This window comes from Anthonomus grandis, chromosome 13 (genome assembly GCF_022605725.1).
Source record: "Anthonomus grandis grandis chromosome 13, icAntGran1.3, whole genome shotgun sequence".
Classification (NCBI taxonomy): domain Eukaryota; kingdom Metazoa; phylum Arthropoda; class Insecta; order Coleoptera; family Curculionidae; genus Anthonomus; species Anthonomus grandis.
The window spans coordinates 19,728,506-19,752,682 of record NC_065558.1 but is presented as its reverse complement, the minus strand read 5'-3'; the positions used below and the strand labels follow the sequence as shown (position 1 = coordinate 19,752,682).

At 31.6% G+C, this 24,177-nt stretch overlaps 1 protein-coding gene across 7 annotated transcripts in view; it reads right to left on the bottom strand.

Moving 5' to 3' along the window:
• The window catches only part of LOC126743472 (uncharacterized), a 134,681-nt gene that overhangs the window by 57,915 nt on the left and 52,589 nt on the right, over positions 1 to 24,177 (bottom strand). For 3 of the 7 annotated variants that reach the window (XM_050450564.1, XM_050450561.1, XM_050450562.1), the window contains 3 exons: positions 22,652 to 22,884; positions 22,353 to 22,526; positions 10,821 to 10,907 (listed from right to left, as the gene is read on the bottom strand). In XM_050450564.1, coding sequence (XP_050306521.1) covers positions 10,821 to 10,907; positions 22,353 to 22,526; positions 22,652 to 22,884 — 494 coding nt within the window. Of the gene's footprint in view, positions 1 to 6,557; positions 6,852 to 10,820; positions 10,908 to 22,352; positions 22,527 to 22,651; positions 22,885 to 24,177 lie in introns of those variants that run through there. The other 4 variants (XM_050450568.1, XM_050450567.1, XM_050450563.1 and 1 more) reach the window with 3 other exon arrangements.

Genomic DNA, 24,177 nt, shown 5'->3' with positions numbered 1-24,177 from the left:
AATCTTCTGTATATTATTGCATTTTCGTATTTTCCGGAAAATTCTGGACATGTTTTGTATATGTCCTATCCCTATCTTCAACTGTTCACGAAATAATTACGATTAAATAATAATATATTTTATTAAGTGCTGAAAGTGGCCGACATTAACAGCAGTTCAAACCAGTTATAACCATTTATAACCAATCATTTCAATTACCCACACCTCTGTTTGCGAATATTTGATATAGTCTTCTAAGTGTCAATTATTTAAAAGTTTCAACTCTATTGTTAATTGAAAATATTTTGAATGCGTTTAAATAACACTCAGAGAATCAAAATACCAATTATGCTTAGCTCTGGTGGGAAAACGAGAACACGCAACGAAGTTTAAATAATCTTACAATAAATATCCGAACAGAGAACCCATAAATCAGTCTACAATTAGTAGAATTGAGGTTAAGTGGAGAGAGACTGGAACTGTTAAGGATCTTGGCGGAGCAGGAAGGACTGGCATTCCTAATGATAAAAAACTGGATATCCTGGTTTTATTAGACGAAAATCCGAACCTCTCAAGTACTCAGGCTTTATAAAACAACTGTAACAAAGTTATTAAAGATGGAAAAGTGTTATCTTTATAAAATGTAATTATTTCAAGATCTATTAGAAAATGATCCAGATCGCAGAAACGATAATAATTCTAGAGCAGTGAAACAGATATGCTTTTCAGACAAGGCAACTTTTTGTTTGAACAGGCAAGTAAATAGTCATAATTTTAGGTACTGAAAATCCACCCTGGTTTAGGGAAAGCCGTTCTCAAAATAATGAAAAATGGGCAGGGATGATTAATGACAGAATAATACACTGTATCCTAATAAAAATAACCCAGATTTGACAAACTAAGCGTTATGGTTTCACCAGGATGAGACGCCTACTAAGCTGCGATTATTAGAAGATTCCCAGATAATGTTTTTCTAAACCGGTGGAAGGGCATATATGGATCAATAGAGTAGCCACCTCATTGGATTACTTTGCAAAAGTTAATTATATAATGATAAGCCACACTCGCTTCGTACCCTCAAATATCGCATTCGTAATGTAATTAGGAACAGTTCTCCAGAGAAAAGTGAAAATGTACAGCAAAAATTTATCGATCGTCTGGTGTACTGTCGAGCTTTTAATAGCGACTATTTCCAGCATTTGATAAAACAATTTTTAATTTAAGTTGCAATAAAGTGTTGTAATTATTATTTAAACGTAATCATTTCGTAAACAGTCAAGGACAGGTATAGGACATTATGCATAAAACAATTCGAGAATCCGAAAATGTAAAACTATACAGGTTCCATTTAAAAAAACAACATTCTTTCTGTCACACTCTTATGCGACGAGTAGTTGTTATTTTTTTTTAATTAATTTTTTTTTATTTATTGCCTTGAAGACTTAAGTGGTCCAAAAATCAAACCTTATCATTGTGATTTGAAAAAATTAAAGAGGCCCGACAATGATTAAAATTATCATATGTACAGGATTTAAATGATAAAATATGGAAAAAAATAAATGTCTTGTGTTCTAAACCTCGTAACCTTTAAGCTACAGCGTGTTTAAATGTTAAGCAAAAAACTGTTTTTGTTATGAACATTTTGATTACCTTTTATTTTTATAACTCTAATATTTTTATATATGTAGATTTTTTAAGTTTTAACAAGTGAATTCTGCACAGGATGTGTTCTATCGATTTTTTGGGAAATGTTTATGTAGGCCATTAGTTTTTCTTAAAATAAAAAGTATTTTTACATCTGGTAAAGTTATTAATAAATATTTATAATTTTTCCTTGTTTTTATTAAATTTGTTTGATATTTTGTTGATGTGATAGACACTTACTAGGCATAGAAACACTTTTTTAGATAAAAAACTGATATTCATCTTGAAAATATACATTTTAAATTAATATTTATTTAAACTTTACTATTTTTAATATTTACTATAGTAAATAGTGAAAAATCAATAAATGTTGCAGAGATCAATTTATTAATATTATTTAGAAAGAAACTTTTTCGAGAGGTCTATTCTGCATTTCTGATAATTTATGAATCTATTTTGACATGACTTTTATTTATTTGATAAGCATCTCTAGTATGTAGCTCTATTTAAGGTGGCAAGAATGACTAAATCATGCTTGTCATTACCAGAAGCATAACAGAATAGAGAGATACAGCACTTCGAGAGTTCAAGAACCAGAAATATACAGGAGTGGGAGAATTACAAGAGTCTAAAGAAGTTGTCACTAATGAAGCAAAAATAAAAGGACTAGCTAAGTTCCCCACTTTTCAACATATGTTCAATAATTACCAAAGATTCCTAATAATTTACTGGATTCTATTAATACAGGACTTTCCTGATTGGAAGGTGTGAATGCAAACCTTTACTCAAGAATTTGGCTATCGATGTTGCCTTGATCACTGATGATATAATAAAAAAACTATCAGTGCACTCAAAACGCTCCAGGAAAAAGCAGCAGAAGTCAAGCTAGCACCCTGCGAAAGAAGAAAACTATGCAATGGATTCCTAAACGTTGGAGTAGACCAGTAAAAAATTGTAACGTACGGTGTCCCATAGAATTCAGTTTTAGGACCTACACTGTGAAACGTCTATTAAGACGAAATCCTAAATTTACCAGTATTGAGAGGCGTAAGTCTGATCGGATATGCGGGTGACTTAGGTATCCTAGTAAAAACTAGAGTGAAGAAGATGATGGAGGTCACAACACACGCCATAAATAATATTACGGAGTGGATAGAGAAGAAGAACTTAAAACTAATGCCACACAAAACTGAGGTAGTGCTCCTTGTTGCAGGTAGAAAAACCAAGACCATTTCTGTGACTGTATATAAATAAATAAATCTGGTCTTTATAAAGTAACACTAAAAAAATATCAAAATGATGAAATCTAGCAAATTTTGCTATTCTACTTAACCATCAAATTACATGAGAAAATTGGTTTACTTTAACAAAACATAATTATAATAGTATAGTGTAATAAAATTGTAGTTTCAAACTGCAGGACACATAAACACACGTAATAGATAAATAAAAGATTATAGTAGCCGATATTCACTAGTTATGTGTCTTGTTAATGTGTCTTATTTAAGAGAAGAAATGTTTTAAACTTAAACATACACTTTAAAATATAAAAACTTATAAATTCCACCGGTAACTGGTTCAAAAACAAATTAATGTAAAAGCAAAATATTTTTGAAACAATGAACTATCTAAATTTAGCAAGATCGGGCAACTATTTATGCCTGGTATTAATACTGTGAAGTGCAGTGTTAATTCTTGTAGCAAAAAAAATACTGTCTAATTGCGCATTTCTAAAAGAAAAGTTTATAATCTGATGCAGAAAGGCACTTAACTGAAGCCTCCAGCGGTTTTCTATTTTAAACCATCGAAGTAAACCCAATTTTTGAAATATGTGGTTTAGACCAAAAATAAGTTTACAACATGCATTTTGAATTAACATACTGGGTGCAAGGATACTATATAAAGTCACAATACTTGAATCTTGAAAAAACTAAAGACTCAGATAAAACCTCTCTTAAGTTTAAATCAAAATATTGACGATTACAATACAACAACTTTAAATTATAAAATGCTTTATTCCTAAGCAACGCAGCTTCAGAAACGTATAGATATTAAAAAGTGAAGGTCCCAAAATCGAGCCCTGTGGAACTCCAGATGCATTATTAAGCTTTTCGGAATAATTACTTTTACATGATATGCTTTGAGTTCTTTGAAATAGATAAGATGTAGGTAATTTCAGAGCAAGTAAATCAAAATGACACAATCACTGAAAGTCTAGCAGTTCTCAGATATCTGGGAATCCATTTTGATAGCAATGTCACACGTCTTTTCAAACCATATCAGAATCGTTGTTAAAAAAGTCAACAAGGCCTTAAACAAGCTGGTTAATGCCAAAAACGTATGGAGTACGCGAGAGATGCAGAAAAAATATCGGCCTCGGTAGTGGCCAGTGGTCCATTATGCTTTATGGACTCCTCTAACATCGAGCATCGATATGGGAAAAAAGCCACAAAAAAGCCCTTATTAGTGTGCACAGAAGAACTGTAATTTGAATAATTTGCGCGTCCTGTACGCACAACATTATTACAACATTAACCAAGGTAATGGTAGTAGCAAGAACTCCTCCAATACACTTGCTCGAATAGAAAGGGAAGGAAAAGATGCCAGAAACATAGCCAATTAAGAACTAATATACCAGTGGCAAAAAAAGTACTGGTCATAGATCTTCAAGCCTAGATAAACCATAGATTTTCAAGCCTATCTAAAGTACTTTAACTTAAATCAAACAGAGGAATGCTCTTATTGTGGCGGCACCGATATAGCTAAACATACATTTCTCTACTGCCCTAGGTGGATAGAACGAAGACAAGTTGTAGAACAAACAACTGGTACACTAGACCCTGACATAATAGTCGCAAAAATGCCCGCTTCTTCGACGAAGGAAATGTGCACATTTACAAGAGATGTGCATATCATTAAACCAAGAGAGACAGCAGACCCAACTCTAAGAGAGAATTAATGTTCACGCCTAGCCAACTTCTATGACCACCTTCTTGAAGTAATACATCCAGAGTTTCAAGAAGAAATCCCACTTTGGTATTCTAGGGAGAGAGATTCTTTTTTAGTCGGTAAAAATCCGACACTACTTTCTGTCAAACTAGCCTTAAGGTGTCTTTCAAAGATTTTACCCCTTAATCGCAAAAAAAAATAACAAAAGAAACTGATAAAACTGTGAAGAGTACTAGTTCTTCTGAACTTTTTTAAGGCTTTTAAAAGCAGTAAAAATATTTATAGGGTTAATAAGTATATAAGAGCTTATTTTGAAAGCAATTTTTAAAAAATATATATAAACAAATGCTTTTCAATTTTTATTTGACATTCAAGAGGCTCTCAAAAGTTTTGGAAAAAGATAAATTTGATATAAGAGACATTTTACCCAAAAATTATAAAAAATTCCCTTAACAAGAATAAATTACTAGTTGTTTTGTCCGTATTCTAGAGTCGAACTACATTGGAATATAGCTCTAAACATCAATTTAGTTGCAATAGATTGTAAAGAATTATGATATATGCAATGATTGAAAATATTGAAAACGATTAAATTAAATAAAAATTTTCACTTTATTAAAATACGTCAATTCCAATTACCGTGATGCGTTGTTATCTTACAGAAATTCGGAAAAAATGTTTAGTTTCAAAGGGTGCTTTACCCAAATACATTCACTTAGCTCAAGAGACATTCATTTTTATATAAAAAAATATTAGAGACAAAAATGAGTTGATTCTAGTAATAACTAAAACAAAATATGACGGCTAAATGATCAAATCACATCCCGCATTTTTATTATAGAGGAGGTAAGAGGATTAAGATATTTTTTTGACAAATATATGCAAAATGTATTTTTGGATTTTGAGTAAAATATATTCCAAATTTCAATAAATTTTTCGATTTAAGGTGCTTGAACAATTTAAGACCCAACGATTTTGTAAAAATTTTTTTGCTTAGTAGAAAGGGTTCGGTATATAGAACATTTTATGCCCTATTTTTATTTATGCCCATTGAACCCTATTATGCCCTAAAAATAAAAAAAAACTTCTTCCTAAATGACGTCATTTTCAAAACAATGCTATGTGAAAACTCTCCAATATGGCAATTTTGCACGAGAAAATGCGGCAGTGTTGCCATACTGAACAAAAGTTCATAAAGTTTAGGTAAAATTCGGCAGTTATTAACAATATTAATGAGAGGTATAAATTTCGTTTTTACTTAGAATTTCTTGGAAAACTTACAAGTTGTAAGTGAATTTCCTATTGTTCAGTGTATTTTAGCATGCATCTGTCAACCAAACCCAAAACAAAAAATCTAAAAATTGTTGGGTCTTAAATTGTTCACTCACCCGATTTAATTTTGACTATCAAAGATGTTTAATGAGTTGATTTACTGCTGTTGTAAAATCTGTATATTAGTGAAAAGTGCCGAAAAAGATGAAATAGAAAAGTGAAAAACATTATCTTTGAAACTTCTCTATGATTAAAAAAATTGAAATGTCCACTAATAATAACTCAAGATTGTGGTTCACCAAAGTATATAATATTTGACCTATATCCCCAACCTTATTGAAATAATGTCTCAAAGAATCTACAAATGTACTAGTAGGTAAAGTACTTTTGATGGAAATATAGATTTGCTAATATTGCCCCATTTGCCTAATACAGGGTATTCTAAATACGAATTTTGGAGACTTAAGGATACACCTGTATACAACAGAATATTGGTACAAAATATCTTAGAAAAAATGTTATGGTGGTATAAAAAGTTTTGTAATTCAAGAAACTAAATCTAATTTGTTAATTAAGTTTAACACATTTTCTTTGAGTTTATACATGCTGAATTCTATAAAATTACTACCGCTTAATATAAATTCAGTGACAAGTATTTATGATTATTATTTTTAATTTAATTTTCATCATTTACAATCATTTTCAACATTTACATTCAATACCGGTTAATCCTTAAATATGGCAATTTACACCGATTAGTAATCAATCACAACACTAACTGCATTACTATCACTCCACTGTTCACCCACAAATTTCCCGTTTTAAATCATTGTCCCTCGTCGACCTCACGCGCGCACTAAGTCGGCTAAATAATGTGGACACCTGTAAGGTTTCATCAATAAAACGGAAAAATTAAACCTTCAGTCTATCAAATAAAATATATGGCTATTAATACGCTGTGTATCTGAAATACGCCATTGTGAATTGGGAATTAATAAAAACTCGAAGATAAAGATGGTCAAGGTACATTCAGATCGAATAGTCCGCGAAATACCTGACGAGTTGTTGTTGTAGGCAAGGTTGAAATGTAAAACAATTTACATGGATGGGAAGAACTATGTACACGGTGATTTGAGAAAAATTAAAAGACTTAAAAAATATGGTGGATGTACTGTTGATAGCTTTTGCTTATATTGACGAAAAGTTATAGTCTAGTTTAGATAGAAAAGTTTATATCTAGTTAATCTACTTTTATTAAGAAGTAGATTAACTAGATATTCTTAGATATTACATATCCTATTGGTTTTCTCGGTCTGGCTGAACTACTTAAGCAAAAAAATTCGATGTGATGAAAATAATAATCGAGAATGTAGATTGAGGCAAAAAATAAAAAGTCAGGAAAGAATACAAGATAATGAATACCGAACAGATTAAATAGTTAAAAAAAGAATCGATGTCTACAAACTGACCAACATTTGTTCAAAAGCTATGAGAAAAAGAAAATTCAAAAAGATATAATCAAGTTTGAAGCGATTAATATCGAACTTGCAATACCATCTATATTTAATATACGTTTAATGATTTCTTCAGCTACCGGGATTTAACTGCACACATCTTCTTGCAAAACGACTTTGTCGTGCATTTAAATATTGATACTATTGATTATTGTGCATTAGATATTTATTCTATGGCAGATCTAAATATTAGTTGAAAAAAGCCGTTTAAAACTATGATGAAGATGAGAGTGTTACATATTCTTGAATGTTGTACATTCACTTGCTCATAATAAAGAAGTTCTTAAAACAAAGTGACCAGGCAAATGATCTGTCTTATGAACTTATAAGTGATGGAATAGAGCAAGCAATCACAGCAAACTTACCAAACCCAACTGAAATCTTGTAATTAAAACAACTAAAAAACAGTATTCAACTATTTAAAGCTGATATTACTCAGCCGGTAAGCCTGACTAACAAAGCTATAGAATAGATTTTCATAAATAGTTTTATTTATACAGCAACAATGTCCTTCCTGTATTTCGAACAGTGCATGCAGATGCAGTTTTCTAATCTAAGTATTTTTAAAAGAATCAGAACATATAAGATTTTCTAATCTTCAGCTGATATTTTTTAGTCGAGAAGCAATGTGGATGGATAAAGCAAAGGTGAACAGAAATTCTAAGAATGGTATGCAGACCAAATCTTACTCTAAGTCTATATACATTTACATTAATTTAATATTGAGATGTGAATAGAATATAGAAATGTGAATGGTTAGTCTAGAAAGTCTTGTAGTAAACCATATCGTCAATCTAATTATATGAAAACTGAAAGGAAAGTTCAGATCTTTACTCGCAAGTAACCTTTATATAAAAAAGGAGACAACAGGTCTTTATGATGATAAAAGCATAATAAGAGATTACTAAAAAGGAGTTTACCCTGATGAAAAAGATAGCACACTCTTCTTTATAACTGCTATTTAAAATACAACATGGTAATTTGTAAACCTATAAAACAAAAAATAGATAAAACTTATAGAAAAGCATTACTGGTTATATAAGAACTAAAATAATATGGGAAGTGAGGTGAAATAACTAGGTATGAAACATGTTAAAAAGCTTGGTAAAATTTAAGCAATAAAGGCAGCAATATAAATATACACATGGGCTAAAGATCTGCTCTAGTGGAAAACCGCTAAAGTATTTTGTTGACGCTATACTTTGGCGGATGGATTGGCAGCGAAGAATTATAAATTTTATAGTATAAGTAAAGACGCTAAAAACTCGTAGAAGTGATTTTATAGCTATTTATGTATCAAGGGCATCATAAGGACGATAATACCCGGAAGGTGGAAATAGTAGGTTTCCGCCTGATGGGCATTAGAGTCTAACAATGCCCATGGTGCATACAATGATTTATGTTTTACCAAAAAATTGATTTTTATGAACAAAAATAATTTTAATATTAATTAAAAAATAGGGTCTACCTGTACAGGTAGGTATACGTACATACCTACCTACAGAAATTTATCAAGTGACTTGCAGTGATTATTTAAGTTTGACTTTGATGTTTCTGTCAGTTAGTCGGTTGGCATTTTTTGTTTAAATATTTGCTTAAAATGGAAGAAATTCCACAAAATATAAGAGAAAAGGCCATAAAAGCGACCGAAAATCTTTTGCCAGTTAAATCAAGGCAACAGTATGATCGGGAGTATGGCATATTTGGTATTTGGGAAGATGCCAACGCAATTGTTGAAATAACCGAAACCGTTCTAATGGCATATTTTCAGGAACTGGTCTTTTTTAAAACTGGTTATCTTTTTTAAAAGTTACGTCAAAAGGATATGTCCCGAAGAATGTCTAATGTTTTGGAAGGAGAACAAATAATAAAATTTATTAAGAAGGCTCCTGATGATATCTACTTGGTACACAAAGTCATATTGGTAATGGGTGTTTTTGGAGGTTTAAGACGAGATGAATTGGTCAAAATAACCATTGATGATATTGAAGATAGAGGAACGGTCTTGGTTATAAAGGTACCAGAAACTAAAACTTCAACTTCAAAAAGTTTTACTATCATTAAAGAAGATTTAGGCGCTTTAAATTTAATAAAAAAGTACGCAGCATTAAGACCAGCTGGAATAAAGGAGCGAAGATTCTTTCTTACCTATAGAAATAGTCGCTGTACAGTACAACCTGTTGGAAAAAATACCATAGGAAGCGTCCCAACATTGATCGCAAAATTTTTAAAACTGGATAATGCAGAAGCTTATACCGGCCACTGTTTGCGTCGCACATCGTCAACTTTACTTGTTGAGGCAGGTGCTTCGTTTTAAATGCTAAAACAACATGGGAAATGGAAAAGCTCTTCAGTAGCTAAAGGATATAAAGAAGAAAGTATTTTATCCAAAAATAAAGTAGCCAAAATGATTGCCAATTCAGTTAATTCCGAGGTTAATTCCGTATCGACTATTGAAAATTCTTTAATGGACAATTTACAAACTATACAAAATAGCGTTAGTGCTGCCACTTCTACCATCACAAAAAACACCGACCATTCTATAGTGGGATCAGCTACATTTTCCGGGACATTTCAAAATTGTAATTTTTATTTTGGAAATAAAGTTTAATTTTTAGTATTTAAAGAAACATTATTTTTTGTATAAAATGGATGTTTATTCTTTATTATGAGAGAAATAAAATTGGATAAGCAATAAAATTTCCGGGCATTATCATAATGCCCGCTTATAATGCCCTAGGTGTGATAGCAGGTATTATTGCTACCATAACATATTCCGTTTCTAAGGTATTATAAATCAATAATAGATAGGTAAAACATAAATGACATTAATGGTACGAAAAAAGCTTTTTTTTAAATTTCAAAAGGTTTGGTCAGTTTGCATCAACTTGCTATGTTTAAAGAATAAATTTAAGATTAGATTAAGTTTAATAAAGAAGAATCAAGCTTAAGAATTTATTTACTGTTGGTTAATTTAGTATCCTAGTTCCTAATTGTAGCTTTTCGTTTAAACTAAAATTTATATTAACCTTATGTGAAGCAAATAGGTATATTGGTCCGCTCTATATATGCAGTGACTTATTCGATCAGATACATACATACATACAAGTGGATAACACGCCGACTGAATTTAAATTATAGCGGTTTTTAAATTCGTGACAAAATGTACTTCATGACTATAACACATCAAAAATTGTTCAAATATGTGTATATTGACTCATTGTTATGTGGTTATTTTCCTTAGTTCCTAAAACAACATAAATATGTCAAATATTATCTTAAGCCTGGTTTAATTAAATTTTATTCCAGGTAAATGGCATTTATTTAGAATTAATGAGTTAAAAAAATCATTTTTCATATTAAAAGCGACTTATAAGATAAGTAAAATAAGCAGGTGCATGGTGCCAAAAGTTGGTTTTGTGATAGTGGTGCATAAATAAATCTTTTCAAGATTGGACTTACTTATGGATATGGAAATGCGCAATGCAGAACTTAATTCGGTTAAAGTATCACTAAGCTCTCTATGGTACTTTTTAAATAAATTTTGATCTGTAAAAAGAATTATTTTTGTTATCCTGTGTATGAGACACAAAAAACAAATCTTTCACGCTTGCAACTTTAAATCCTATTCTGGTTAATTTTGTCGACCTTGCAAGGCCGATTGTTTTACATAATAACCATAAATGAATAAGACTAATTCCTTAAAAAAGCATTTTAGATTATAAAGGATATCGTAACGCTATTTAGATGCTTATAAAATATTTTAACTCTTCTATGTAATATACAAAACAACCTTGGGACAGAAAGTGTTTTGTCTTTCAAATATTTTATTATACCATACTTTTAATTGTTTTTGAGATAAGATAAAATTTTCAAAAGAAATCATAGAATATCTGTCATGAACTTAGTAAATTTTAAATAATTTATAATAGAACCGATGGCAATACTGGCAAATCAGGGCATCAACAGCAGGTGTTTTTAAGATAGAAGAACTTATCCAGAAGAACTTAAAACTAGTAAAGTATATCAGTGGACTTTCTAAGATTCATGAAACGTAGTAAAAAAAGAATGACAAAATTTATGGTAAATATGTGATAAATTCTAGTATGGCTTTCCTTGTCGGCAACTTTCGATCTACGTAAAGCATTTGACACAGCATAGAAGTTCTTTTGAAAAAAATTACACATTTTTATGGGCTTCACGGGTAACTTTTACAACGTTTTAAAGTTGGGCGATACCTAGATAGCGAAACGTTACCTAACAAAAATGGGGTACCGCAAGGTTCGGTTCTGGAAATACTTTATTTGCTATTTGTCCTGAACCTATCTATTAGTGACCTTAAGGCTCAATACTATAAGTTTGCGGATGACACATTGTTGCTATCGGAGAATCTGATACAGTTGGAAAAACTAATCAATAAGGACGTTGCTAGGTACCTTAGATAGTTATACTCTTAAAATAATGAAGACTAGAATTAGTAAACAACAACTTTGTTTAAGTTCAACATGTGCTCAGGGACAAGGAAGGTGTTTTATTTAAAAATATATTTACCGATTCTCTGTTGTCAAGTTTACACACATTTTCAAAAGAGGAAATTTTCATCTATATACAAGGTGTCTACTATAAAAACCGCCAAACTTTAAGAGGTGATTAAACAAGTCATTTGCAACAAAAAAGTCGTATTACATTTTTTCGAAAAGTTGTTAGTTCTTTTGGTATTTAAGATTTTTTGATTTTATCAAATTTCTTAATTTTTTTTATATAAACAAGAATATCTATTATGTACTGTGAAGTGTGTGGATGGCTTCTAAAGGCCTGATGATGCTCTAACTAGAGCGAAACACGTGTAGCCCGTTAAATTACATGTTGTGAGACCGTGACTTTGTGTTTTTATTTGTTTTTCGTCAATTTTGTATGTTGGTCTCTTAGAGAAGAATGGATGAAATTTTTGGATTTTATAAGAATATCTCCTTTATTCTTACCACCACATAAAATTTAGATATACCATCTAAAGAGAATTAAATTTGCTATAAGATGGGTATATTTAAGTTTTTGAGTAATTTTTTATACCGGGTATTATCAGAAGTTAAATGTAACATTTGGGAAATGTGCAAAATTAGTGGTATCTTCTTCGTTATCGTTTTTCTAAAATTTGTTAAATAGGGACATGTTTTTTTTTCAGAAAAAACTACTACATTTAATATGCTTTCCAATGATATTTGTGATAGCTATTTGTTTTTACAGCAATATCATGGGCAAAAGAAAGAAAACCACAAAAATTGAAAATTTTCAAATTTTATGTTTCTTGATTGACCACAATTAAAAAATCAAAATTTCATTAAACAAACCTAAGATTATAACAATTGTTCAAAATGTATTCCCTCTTGTTCAATACATTTGATGCATCTTCTTCTGACACTATCAACAACCCGTTCAAGTTCAACGCGTTTTTGTCGCATTTCATTGCAACACACACTAATTCGATTAATTAGTTCGTCTCGAGTATTAATGTTAATACTATAAACATTAGATTTTAGTCAAGGGGCGTAAGGTCAGGGCTTCTGGGCGGCTATCTTACCGGACCGTATCTTCCGATCCATTTTACTCCAAAGCATTGATTCAAGGAATTTTGCACAATTCTGCCATTATGGGCTGGTCATCCGTCCATTTAAAACCAAAGTTCCTGTCTAGCGGCTAAGGGATTTCAGAAAGTCAACAAGGTCATTATTTAATAAATTTGAAAACTCATTGGAATTGAGCCAATAAGGAAGTATTACAGGCCCGAAAAGGCGACCTCTCATTAATCCTATCCATACGTTGACCCTTATCTCATGCTGAAAATGTGAAATAACAGTCGCATGAGGGTTTTCTGTATGCCACATATGGTTATTTCTTAAATTCATTATTTCGGCTCTTGTAAATGTTGCTTCATCTGTCCAAAATATTTGATCTGTTCCCCACTCTAGCAACTTATTCAAGTACCACCTACAGAATTGAAGCCGCACCTCACCATCCACTGGCAATAAATCCTGGACTTTTTTCCAATGAAACGGATGCAAATATTTTTTTTAAGAACTCTATGTATAGTGGAATGGTGAATCCTTAATACAGCACCAATGCGGCACCGTAAATAATTAAGATGTCCCGATATTCAATGGTTGTAAAACTAAGCATTATTTTTTAAGCACGTTTAAATCAAATTACTTATTTGACTACTTTAAGTCGAAGTGAAAACTTAATGACAGTTCTTGTCAAATTGAAAATATTTATGGTTTTGTTTTAAACTGAAGTAATTACATGGTTTGTGAATTTCCTTCTTTTGCGGATTCATTGCCATTTACAAAAGAAGGAAAACCTGCCTTTTTTCTTAAAGAATGAATATCGCGATATGTTATTTGTTTACGGCTTCTCTAATAGAAATTTGTGAATTTGTTGTTGTGTTAGGGAAGATAGATTTACAAGTACTTACCGCATTGGTGCTCAAAAGATCAAAAAATTTGAGAATTTGAAAATTTTTGTGGTTTTCTTTATTTTTCCCATGATATTGCTGTGAAAACAAATAGCTATCACAAAAGTAAATATATCATATGAAAAACATATTAAATGCAGTAGTTTTTGCTGAAAAAAAACATGTCCCTATCTACCAAATTTTAGAAAAACGACAACGAAGAAGATACCACTAATTTTGCACATTTCCCAAATGTTACATTTAACTTGTGATAACACTCGGTATAAAAAATTACTTTAAAACTTAAATATACTCATCTTATAGCAAATTTAATTCTCTTTCAGATGGTATATCTAAATTTTATGTGGTGGTAAGAATAACGGAGATATTCTTATTTATATGAAAAAAACAAAGAAATTTGATAAAATCAAAAAATGTTAAATACCAGAAGAACTAACAACTTTTCGAAAAAATGTTATACGACTTTTTTGTTGCAAATAACTTGTTTAATCACCTCTTAAAGTTTGGCGGTTTTTATAGTAGACACCCTGTATTAACTTATGTTAACTTATTTGCGTTGTATTTTGGAATAAAAATAAAAAGTAGGAATAGGTATAACCTATTCTAAGAGCAAAAATAAAATCTTCAAATCCAATAAAAAAATTATTAATATTACTATTCCTAAAACGCTTCTAAAAAATTAGGAATGGCAACACCGCAAGCAAAAGCTAACCAACAATCAAAACACAAAGCCGTTTACATTCGGCATTTGTGAAGGTCTTTTTTTTTTTTTCTTCAGTTTTTGGTTGAAAAAGGAAAATTTTTATGATATTATAAAGAATTTTATTGTCATTTCTACATAAGCATTTGGCATCATTGCATCAGAGGTGTTACAAGCAAATAAACTGCCCATAGTTCCACGGCAACGCAAATTCTAGCCTTTCAATGTTCCAAGGCTATACTCTGAATCTAATACTGAATTAAAAATGAACATCGACAAAACTAAGTTCATGAATATTAAACAAAAATAAAACTAATCAATAACATTCAATTAAAAAAAGTGTCTTCTCTCAAATATTTAGGTCTAATCTTGGATGAATGCTTAAATTGGAAAATGCACATAAATAAAATGGTGATTAAAGTAAATCCTATGATTCCTATTATTTATTATAGGATTATATAATAAGTGCAGAAATTATATCTCTCACAAAAAATAAAACAAATATATGCTGTTTTTTTTCTTGTCACGCTAAAGATATTTATTACCTATGTATTTGGGCAACATGTAGAAAAACTAAATTCAAAGAAATGTAAATATTACAAAATAAATATCTAAAAATTGGTTACTAAATTGAACTTATATTAGTTTAAGGAGTTTTCCTTATTTTAAATCGCTTCAATTTGATATAAAGATTTAGAAAGAATATATGGAGCTTTTTAAGTAAGAGTTTTTAGGAGCTACCTCTTACCAATCCTAAGAAGAAGATTACTGATTATTCCTAAATACAGAGGACTTATTATTTTATACATAATTATTTTACACAACTTTCTTTTATGAGATATATTATGCAACATTTTAAAATTGGTACTAATTTCAAAACTGTGTTCTGTCTACTTTAAATGACAACTAAATGCAGATCTGTTATTACTTGGAGATCGTTGGGCGTTCAGACGTTCTCTACTTCCTAATTTAAAGCTTTGGTCGATACTACTCGAACATTTACTGACGCAACAAAAATTGGGAATGGGATCATTTGGAATAATTGGAACATCTTACGCCAGGTTCTGGAACTGTAAAAGAACAATTTTTCACGTCTAATACTTTCAAATATGCATCTTTAAAAATATCATTGTATTTTAGCATTGTTTTTCAGGTTGCGATACAAAATTTGCCGAAAAAGGAAAGAAAAGTATCATAAATTCCTTATTAGACGCTAAAAAACTGTTATTTGGCCAATATTTTCCATAAAAAGATGCAAACAAACAAAACATCGAAAAAAATGGATTACAATTGTTGAAATCTATTTATAAGTGAAAAAATAATAATCTAAATTAATTAAGATATCGAGAATATCAATTGGAAAAATTGGAACAAACTTGGCTGGATAACGAATTGATAGCAATAGATTGGGGTTGAAAATAACATCAACGAGACAGAAATACTGCTCAAAACTATTTACTGCAGCTGTAAAATTGGATGTAACAGTTTAAAATGTTGTTGCCGAAAACATGCACAAATTGTTTAAACACAAAAATTAAATTGTTTTTACACAAAATGTTTAAATTGTCACGGCTCGGAAAAATGCTCTAATGTGAAGAAGAAAGCCTACGAAGAAGTCAATGATAATGATTCTAATAACATTGTGGATGAAGAAGTAATGTAGACTGGAAATATATTCGAGACGAAGAGGGTGATGATAAAATGATAGTGATCTTAAAGATTCCGAATATCTACTAGAATCGGAAAGCGACGAAGGAATACCATCAAAGAAACAAACATTAATGTACTAAAAAATATTATAATAAAATTATAAATTATAACATTTTCTATAACAAAAATGTAATTAAACGTTAATAAACCAGCTTTATAGCAATCAATTTTTTAGATGAAATTCCCTTTAAATCCTATCTTGAATATTTCGCATGTTTTTTTTTTGTAATTTTAATTTTTTATGGATTTACAATTTTTTTGCAACATGGAACCTTACGCCACATGAATAATTACAATGTTAATTTTAATAAATAGCTCTAAATTGCACATATTGATTAAAAAATACTTTTTCGATTCGAGTTTGCATTTTTTCAGAATATTTCCCTCAGTAACGATATTTTTTACACTATACAGCAAGTAGAGATTTCAACGAATAAAAAGCCCACTACCTTTAAAGTAAATTTTTCGAAATTCATTTTAATTATTAATTTTTTTTTTGTAAAAGATAAAAATATAAAAACAAAACTTGGGTATTTAATTTTTTTCACATTAATTTTGAGGTTTTGTGAAAAAGTGTAATTACAAAAGTAGATCTTTTAATGAAAATGACAAGGTAATGACCTACAACTTTGCCATTTTTTCCATAGGTCTTGTAGTTTTATCAGAAATCGAGATAAACCTACTTTTACCCTTAAAAACTTCCTCATTCACACCCTCTTCCACTTCCCGACCTCGAATCGAGCGTCATTTATTTTTCCTTTCATTTTAATAATATTCTCTTCTTTTTCCAACAGGTTTAATTTTACTATAAACTCTTTTGGTTTCAAAAATTATCGACCCTGGTCTATTATACAGCGTGTTTCTTAACCTATACGCATAAACTTGGGAAATTATTGCTGACGGCAAATAATGACTAATAGTGAAAAAAAAAATTAGTAAAATAGTTTCAGTTACGGAGATAAACGACTTATTAATTAAAATTTAAAAAAAACGTAAATTCTCCAAAATAAATGTTTATTTAACTATTATAGTAACTGTTCGAAGTTATTTCCACGACTTTCAATACATAATTGAGCACGCCTAATCTAAGAGTTGCAGACAGCAGCTAATCCAGGTTGTAGTCGAATTTCCTCGGCGGCAGCAAATATCCGATTTCTTAATTCTTGTTCATTGTCAACTTCGGTTACATACACCAGAGATTTTAGGTGGCCCCAAAAATAAAAGTCAAGCGGATTAAGGTCGGGTGATCGAGGCGGCCATCCAATTGGACCACCTCGGCCTATCCATCGTTCGGGGCACATTCGATCCAAATGCCGTCGAAGAGGGACTTCTTCAAGGAGTACCGGCAAATTTTGTCGCAAGAATTGTAAATAAAGAGCACCAGTTAGACGATTATCCAAAATGAAAGGGCCAATAAGTATTCCGTTTACAATTCCAGCCCACACATTTACTGAAAATCGTTGCTGAAAGTTTGTTCGCCGAATGGCATGCGGATTTTCAACTGCCCAAAAATGCGTGTTGCGAAAATTGTGAATACCATTGCGTGTGAAAATTGCTTCATCCGTTTGGGTTTAACTGCTGCTGATGTAACAACCACTCGCAAAAGTTTACTCGAGGCGCATGATCCCTTGGAAGTAAAGCTTGTACCCTTTGGACGTGAAATGGATACAGTAATTCATGCCTTAAAATTCGCCAAACTGTGACTGGTGATAATCCAAATCGCGTTGCAATTGTTCTAGTGCTTATGTCAGGATGCTCTACGATGATATCTAAAATCAAATTCTCCAGATTTAAAATGCGCCTAGGTCTAATGGCTCCACCATGTTGCCCTGGCCTCGGCCGCAAATTTCCAGTTTCTCTACCCGGCTGAACCACACGCAAAAAAGCTTCACGCGACGGATGATACCTATGAGGAAACCTTGGTGCATAAAGATTAGCTGCAGCCACACCGTTTTGTCTTGATTCCCCGTATGCCAGTAACATGTCCATTAGTTCCTCATTTGAAATACGACCACAACGGTATCAACTGATAGCAAAGTAGGTACTACTAAACATAATAAACATCATCCGGACTTGTTTACTTCTTAATTTGAAAACAAAAGTCCACCTGATAAAGTTCTTACATTTTTGTGAAAAAAAAAGAATTATCTCAGAAACTAAAAATATTTTACTTAATTTTTTTTTCACTATTAGTCATTATTTATCATTAGCAATAATTTCCCAAGTTTATGCGTATAGGTTAAGAAACACCCTGTATAAAAATACGTTGAAACCTTTTATACTTATACCTATAACACCAGTTTAGCCGTCGTTAAGGGGACGTCCATAAAAGACGTCCGCAAATTGTAGAGTGTTTTGGCCCCCCTACTCCCATATGTCCGCAAGTGTCCGAATATCATAACCCATAATTATTCCACTCCATAAAAAATATAAAATATTAACCTTTCCTTTCGTATTCCTTTTTGAATCCGTTTGTCTAATTCGAAAATATCAGCAATTTCAGAAAAGCCATCTCACAACTACCCACTCAGGAAAAAGAAGACTTCAAGAACAATATCTTCTAATTTACCGGTCAAAATTAGTTAAAAACGCTATAATGTACAGGGTGTCCCATTTTGGATGCTTTTGCGAGATATCTCCGTTATTTTTAGAGATAGAGAGTTGCGGTTTTCGCGACACTGTGACACTTTTTCGTAAAACTAAAGATGCCGTCAACAAAATTTTTATAGCCCTTTTAGTTTTTAGGCTACAGGGCATTTTTGAAAATTTTGCATTTTGGGACCCCCATTGTATCTCCGTTATCTTTAAAGTTTTTGTAAATGTAATAACTCATTCTTATAGATTTTTTTCCGTAGAATTCAGTGGTGTAGATATATATATTTTTTTATTAATAGTTTTTGAGTTATAACCAAACTTATGTTTTTTTAAACGGAACACCATATATATTTATAGTTCATAATATTGGCATTTTTTTACCTTTTTAAAAATATATAACAGTATGCACTTATTTTCAAAAATACGCAAATAAATAACAATTTTCTAAATTTAAATGGTCAAATTCATAATTTAATGGAAGGCCATGGGTATTTAGAACAAGAAACCAAAAAATTATAAATAAATAAATAAATGTCAACTATCTTCGGGTTTTGATTGACATTTCTCTGTTTTTGATTGAGTTTATGCTCCAAAACCCATTTATTTTTGTTATTTGTGAGCTTTGGCAAAAAAATGGCAGCATATTAAAATTTTGAAAAATATGATATGCTTGTATGTTTTATACAAAGCAATGAAAATGCTGAAGAAGCTTCAGAACTATATTTCCATAGGTAAGTTAGAAGCCGTTACATGACTACCTACCAATTTCTAATGTTGTAATTTTATGCTTGTTAGATATCCAGAAAGAAGGCAACCGTTTTTTGGTATATTTGCTCGTTTAAAGGACAATTTACTTAAGCACAGATCTTTTGTTCAGCCGCGTCCTAAAGCATACAATAAAGAAAATAGGGAAGAAAAAGGAATAGATGTTTTAGGTTATATAGAAGCGACACCCTCGAGCTCATGCAGAAAAATCGAAAAAGAAATTGGAGTGCCAAAAACTGACGCCCAACGGATCTTAAAAAAGATCCATAAAGTATTTTCCATACAAATTTAACATAGTTCAACATTTACATCCTGGCGATGCCGAGCGCCGGACGCTATTTTGCAAATGGTATTTGCAGCAAATTAATGTCAACAATTTATTTGGCAGACTCGTTATCTGGTCCGATGAATGCTTTTTTTCAAGTGCGGGCATTTTTAACCGACATAATACTCGAAACTGGCATGCAGAAAATAGATATTTAATATTTGAAAGAGCACAACAAGGACGCTTTGGAGTTGGAGTGTCTTGTTTTATTTTGGGAAAACAAATAGTATGCCGAATTTTTGAAGAAGATCTTACAGCATGTAGGTATCTAGGCGTAGTTGAAAAAGTTATTCCAGAACTTCTGCAAAATATCCCCAATAAAACACTGTCTACCTACAATAGATAGTGCCCCAAGTCATAACTCTCGGCTAGTACGGGCATTTCTTGAAAATAATTTTGCTCAAAGATGTATAGGTACCAACACCGGTGGTTGGGCTCCACGGTCCCCCGATCTCTCGATTTTAGATTTTTTTTATGGGGGTATACAGAAGATCAAGATCAGTATAAAAGACAATGCAATAATCTAATAGAACTTTAAGACGCAATTCATTTAGCGTTTCAAAATCTGAGAAGGAGACAAATTATTATTTTGAATGCTATTCAAAGGGTTACAAAGATGTGCCAATTTTCTATCATAGAAGATGGTGGTCATTTTGAACATCTCTTGTAAAAATGTTGTTTTGTTATATGGTTGTTTTCTTATAGTGTTTATTAAATTTATAAATTTGTTTTTTATGTTCTCTTATTACAAAAAAATAAGAATGATTCAATTCCCCATTCGTCATTATTAATTTGTAACTACTTTTTATTTGTCTATTGCTGTTATTCATGGCCTACTATTAAATTATGCATTTAATTTAATTTTCTAAATTAAATTAAATTAGTAGTTATTTGCGTAGTTAGTTATTTGCGTATTTTTGAAAATAAGTCCATACTTTTATATGTTTTTGAAAAGGCCAGTTTTATGAACTATAAATATATAGGATGTTCCGTTTAAAAAAAACATAAATTGGGGTTATAACTCAAAAACTATTAATCAAAAAAAAATTATCTACACCACTAGATTCTATGGAAAAAATCTATAAGAATGAGTTTTTACTTTTACAAAAACTTTAAAAATAACGGAGATACGACGGAGGTCACAAAATGCAAAAATTTCAAAAATGTCCTGTATCTTAAAAATTAAAGGCTATGAAAATTTTGTTTTCAAACAGCATCTTTAGTTTTACGAAAAGGTAGCACAATGTCGCGAAAACCGCAACTCTCTATCTCTAAAAATAACGAAGATATCCCGCAAAAGTACCCGAAATGGGGCACCCTGTACAATGCAATAAAATGCACAATCATCTACCATTCGAAATCAAGTGCATATTCTTTCCTCGATCTAATATGCTATAATTCGGTATTAAAAATATACATATATCAGATCATTTTTTAACGTACATTTACAACCAAATAAATTAAATATCAAAAACATTTTTCTTATAGACCTTTAACATGAATTAACTCTGATAATTTTCAGATTGATCTAGAAAATGCACCCTGGCACCAAATTTATGATACTAAAGATATTGATGAAAAAGTTTCTAACCTCACTAATCATATGCTTAATATACTAGATATTTATGCCCTCCTTCTTCTTACTTAAAACTTGTAAAAATAGACCTTACTGTCCTTGGATTACTGATAATTTAAAAATAATGAAGCACCATATGAAATCGGGTTTTAATGCGCTTTTGAAAAACAAGAAATTTGGAACATTTGAATTATTATAAACATATAAGAAATCTTCCCATCACTGTCATACGTAATGAAAAAAAGGCTTATTTAAATAACAAAATTTCAAAACTGCACTACTCGAGACAAATGGAAGGAGCTTTATAAGTTGAATATAATAAAATACAAATCGCAACAAATTCCCGAATATCTAAAAAAATTTGGGTCTTTTACCGACCAGACCAAATACGTTGCAGTAGTACAGCTCACATCCAAAATCCATAATCTATGAACTGTTTGGCCAGTATTATAGGAGACTAAAATATAGAACGATATTTTTTCTATGTTTGAGAAACTAACTTAATCCAGACATACATGCTCTGTTTCCAAATCCCAATATTCCATTTCAGTATGATTGCAACAAGATGGCACACTTCCATATTTCAGTAGGCAGGTGCACAAGTATTAATACATATACTCTGTTGTTTTAATTATCATTATCTTCCAATTATCTCAAAAACAATTAATAGTAGATCGAAGATTTAAGGATTCTATTCTAAGCATTTAAAATGAACTTGATACTAAAATGTATTAAAGGATTTTATATATCTAAATATATATTTTTAAGGCAATACTTTTTGGTTCATATATTGTAGAGAGGCTAGGAAGTTTAGTGTCTAAAGAGGTCATACACAGCCTTATTTTTCAACTTACAATTTCTGTCATTGTATAGCATGCCTACACTTGCATTATCAACATCTTCTCCTAGCATGACATTCACCAATTTCTCAATGAAATCTCTGACCTGCTCTTTTTCCAACCTTTGGAGGGAATCCAGGTGGGTATCTGCTTCTGGTTTTACCATGTTTTCAAAAATCGTGGAAGTACCTAAAATATTAAATATCTCTCATGATATCATTTCTTTGATTTGTGTCAAAAATAAAAAAACCACAAGCAGAAGATAATAAAACCCTTTGCTACCAATATCATAACATAAGCAAAAACAATCTTACCCAAACTACCAGGTTGAAAAGCCTTTAAAATCTTCTGGTACCATGCCTGCTTGGGATCGAGGCAATTCTTGCATACCCACTGGGTTTGTGGCATGAACTTGGCGCATTTCTGTGAGCATACTTTTGCACCACATTTGGTACATGTAACCAGATCTTCATTCAAAATGTGTTTGGTGGTGTGTAGGTATGCGCCGCAGATTTCGCAATACCAATCGTGTTTCTTTTTGTGAGATCTGTAAATAAGAAAGCAAAGTTTTTAATGCAGAATGCTAAATATAATATAATACAAGGGCGCTTCAGATATGGTGGAGACAAATGCTGTAGATGGCGCGCATGTATGTTTTGCAAGTCGTGGCTCGATGTGATAGCTCGGCACCCTATGTGATAGCTGGGTTCCTTACTAACTATCTGGCATAGTTTTCGTCAGAAGCGCAAGTTTCACGCACATGCTAACGATCATGAGTGAACGTTAAGTGCCGACCGCTGTTGCGCAACGTATTGTAATTCGTTTTTCAGTATTGGAAGGCGTTTAAAACACGGAAATTTTTCTCATTTTTGCAAAATCAGTATGGTAGTGAGTGCCTGAGTAAAGCTGATGGGTTTAAATGGGTCCAAGGGTTCCAGGATGGCCGCGAAACCGTCGAGAATGAGCCTCATGACCATCGACCGCGAACCATCAGCACATCAGATAACATTCGCTGCGCACAACTTCCTGCGCACCCAACGTTCCATCAACGCTGCATACTACTCTACGCCTCTGTATACTAACCATCTAAAAACACAGGTGAAACCCGCTTATTGCTTGAAACGGAGAGGCATTCCAGCACGAAGTGTGATTCTTCTTCAGGATAACGCGCCCTCATACCGGGTTTCTTACGCTCGTTTCAATATCGAAATTGGCGAAACCCTCAGATGTCAAAGATTCGACCCCGATGTCGAGGTAGAGGAGTAGAGGAGTTTGTGCGCACATACCTGTTCGAGTTGCCCAAGAAATTCTTCGATACTAGCATAAATTTTTTTTTAAAAAGGTGATCAAAATGTGTAACTAGTAAAGTAAGGTAAATAAACAGCTGTAACTAGTGAGGGAAAGTACATAGAAAAACTGTAAATTTTTGTAAATTTTTCCGATAGCAAATAAACGTGTCAGAGCATATGTCTGGATCAAATTTGAACCACCCTCGTATATAAACTTAGATCATGTGAATGACAGTACTAACTCTAAACTCAATAATAATCTGGTTTACGCAGTTTTTTTGTTATCGCAAGAAGCTCAAATTTTTGCTAATCCGACAATGCAGATGGTTTCATTTGAGTATTATGTCGCCTCTTAATTGCCCCCCCCCCCCTCCTTTTATCTTTTGAATGCGTTTATATAAAAAATGCTACTTTTTGGTCCCTAGCTCATTTTGAAAAATTAAAATTAATAAAATTAAAAAGAAAGGGAGGTCATGCGATACATCGTTTGAAAGGTCCCACTAAATACTTAAGGACCTTAATATTAAGGACCATAGTCCTTAATATTAAGG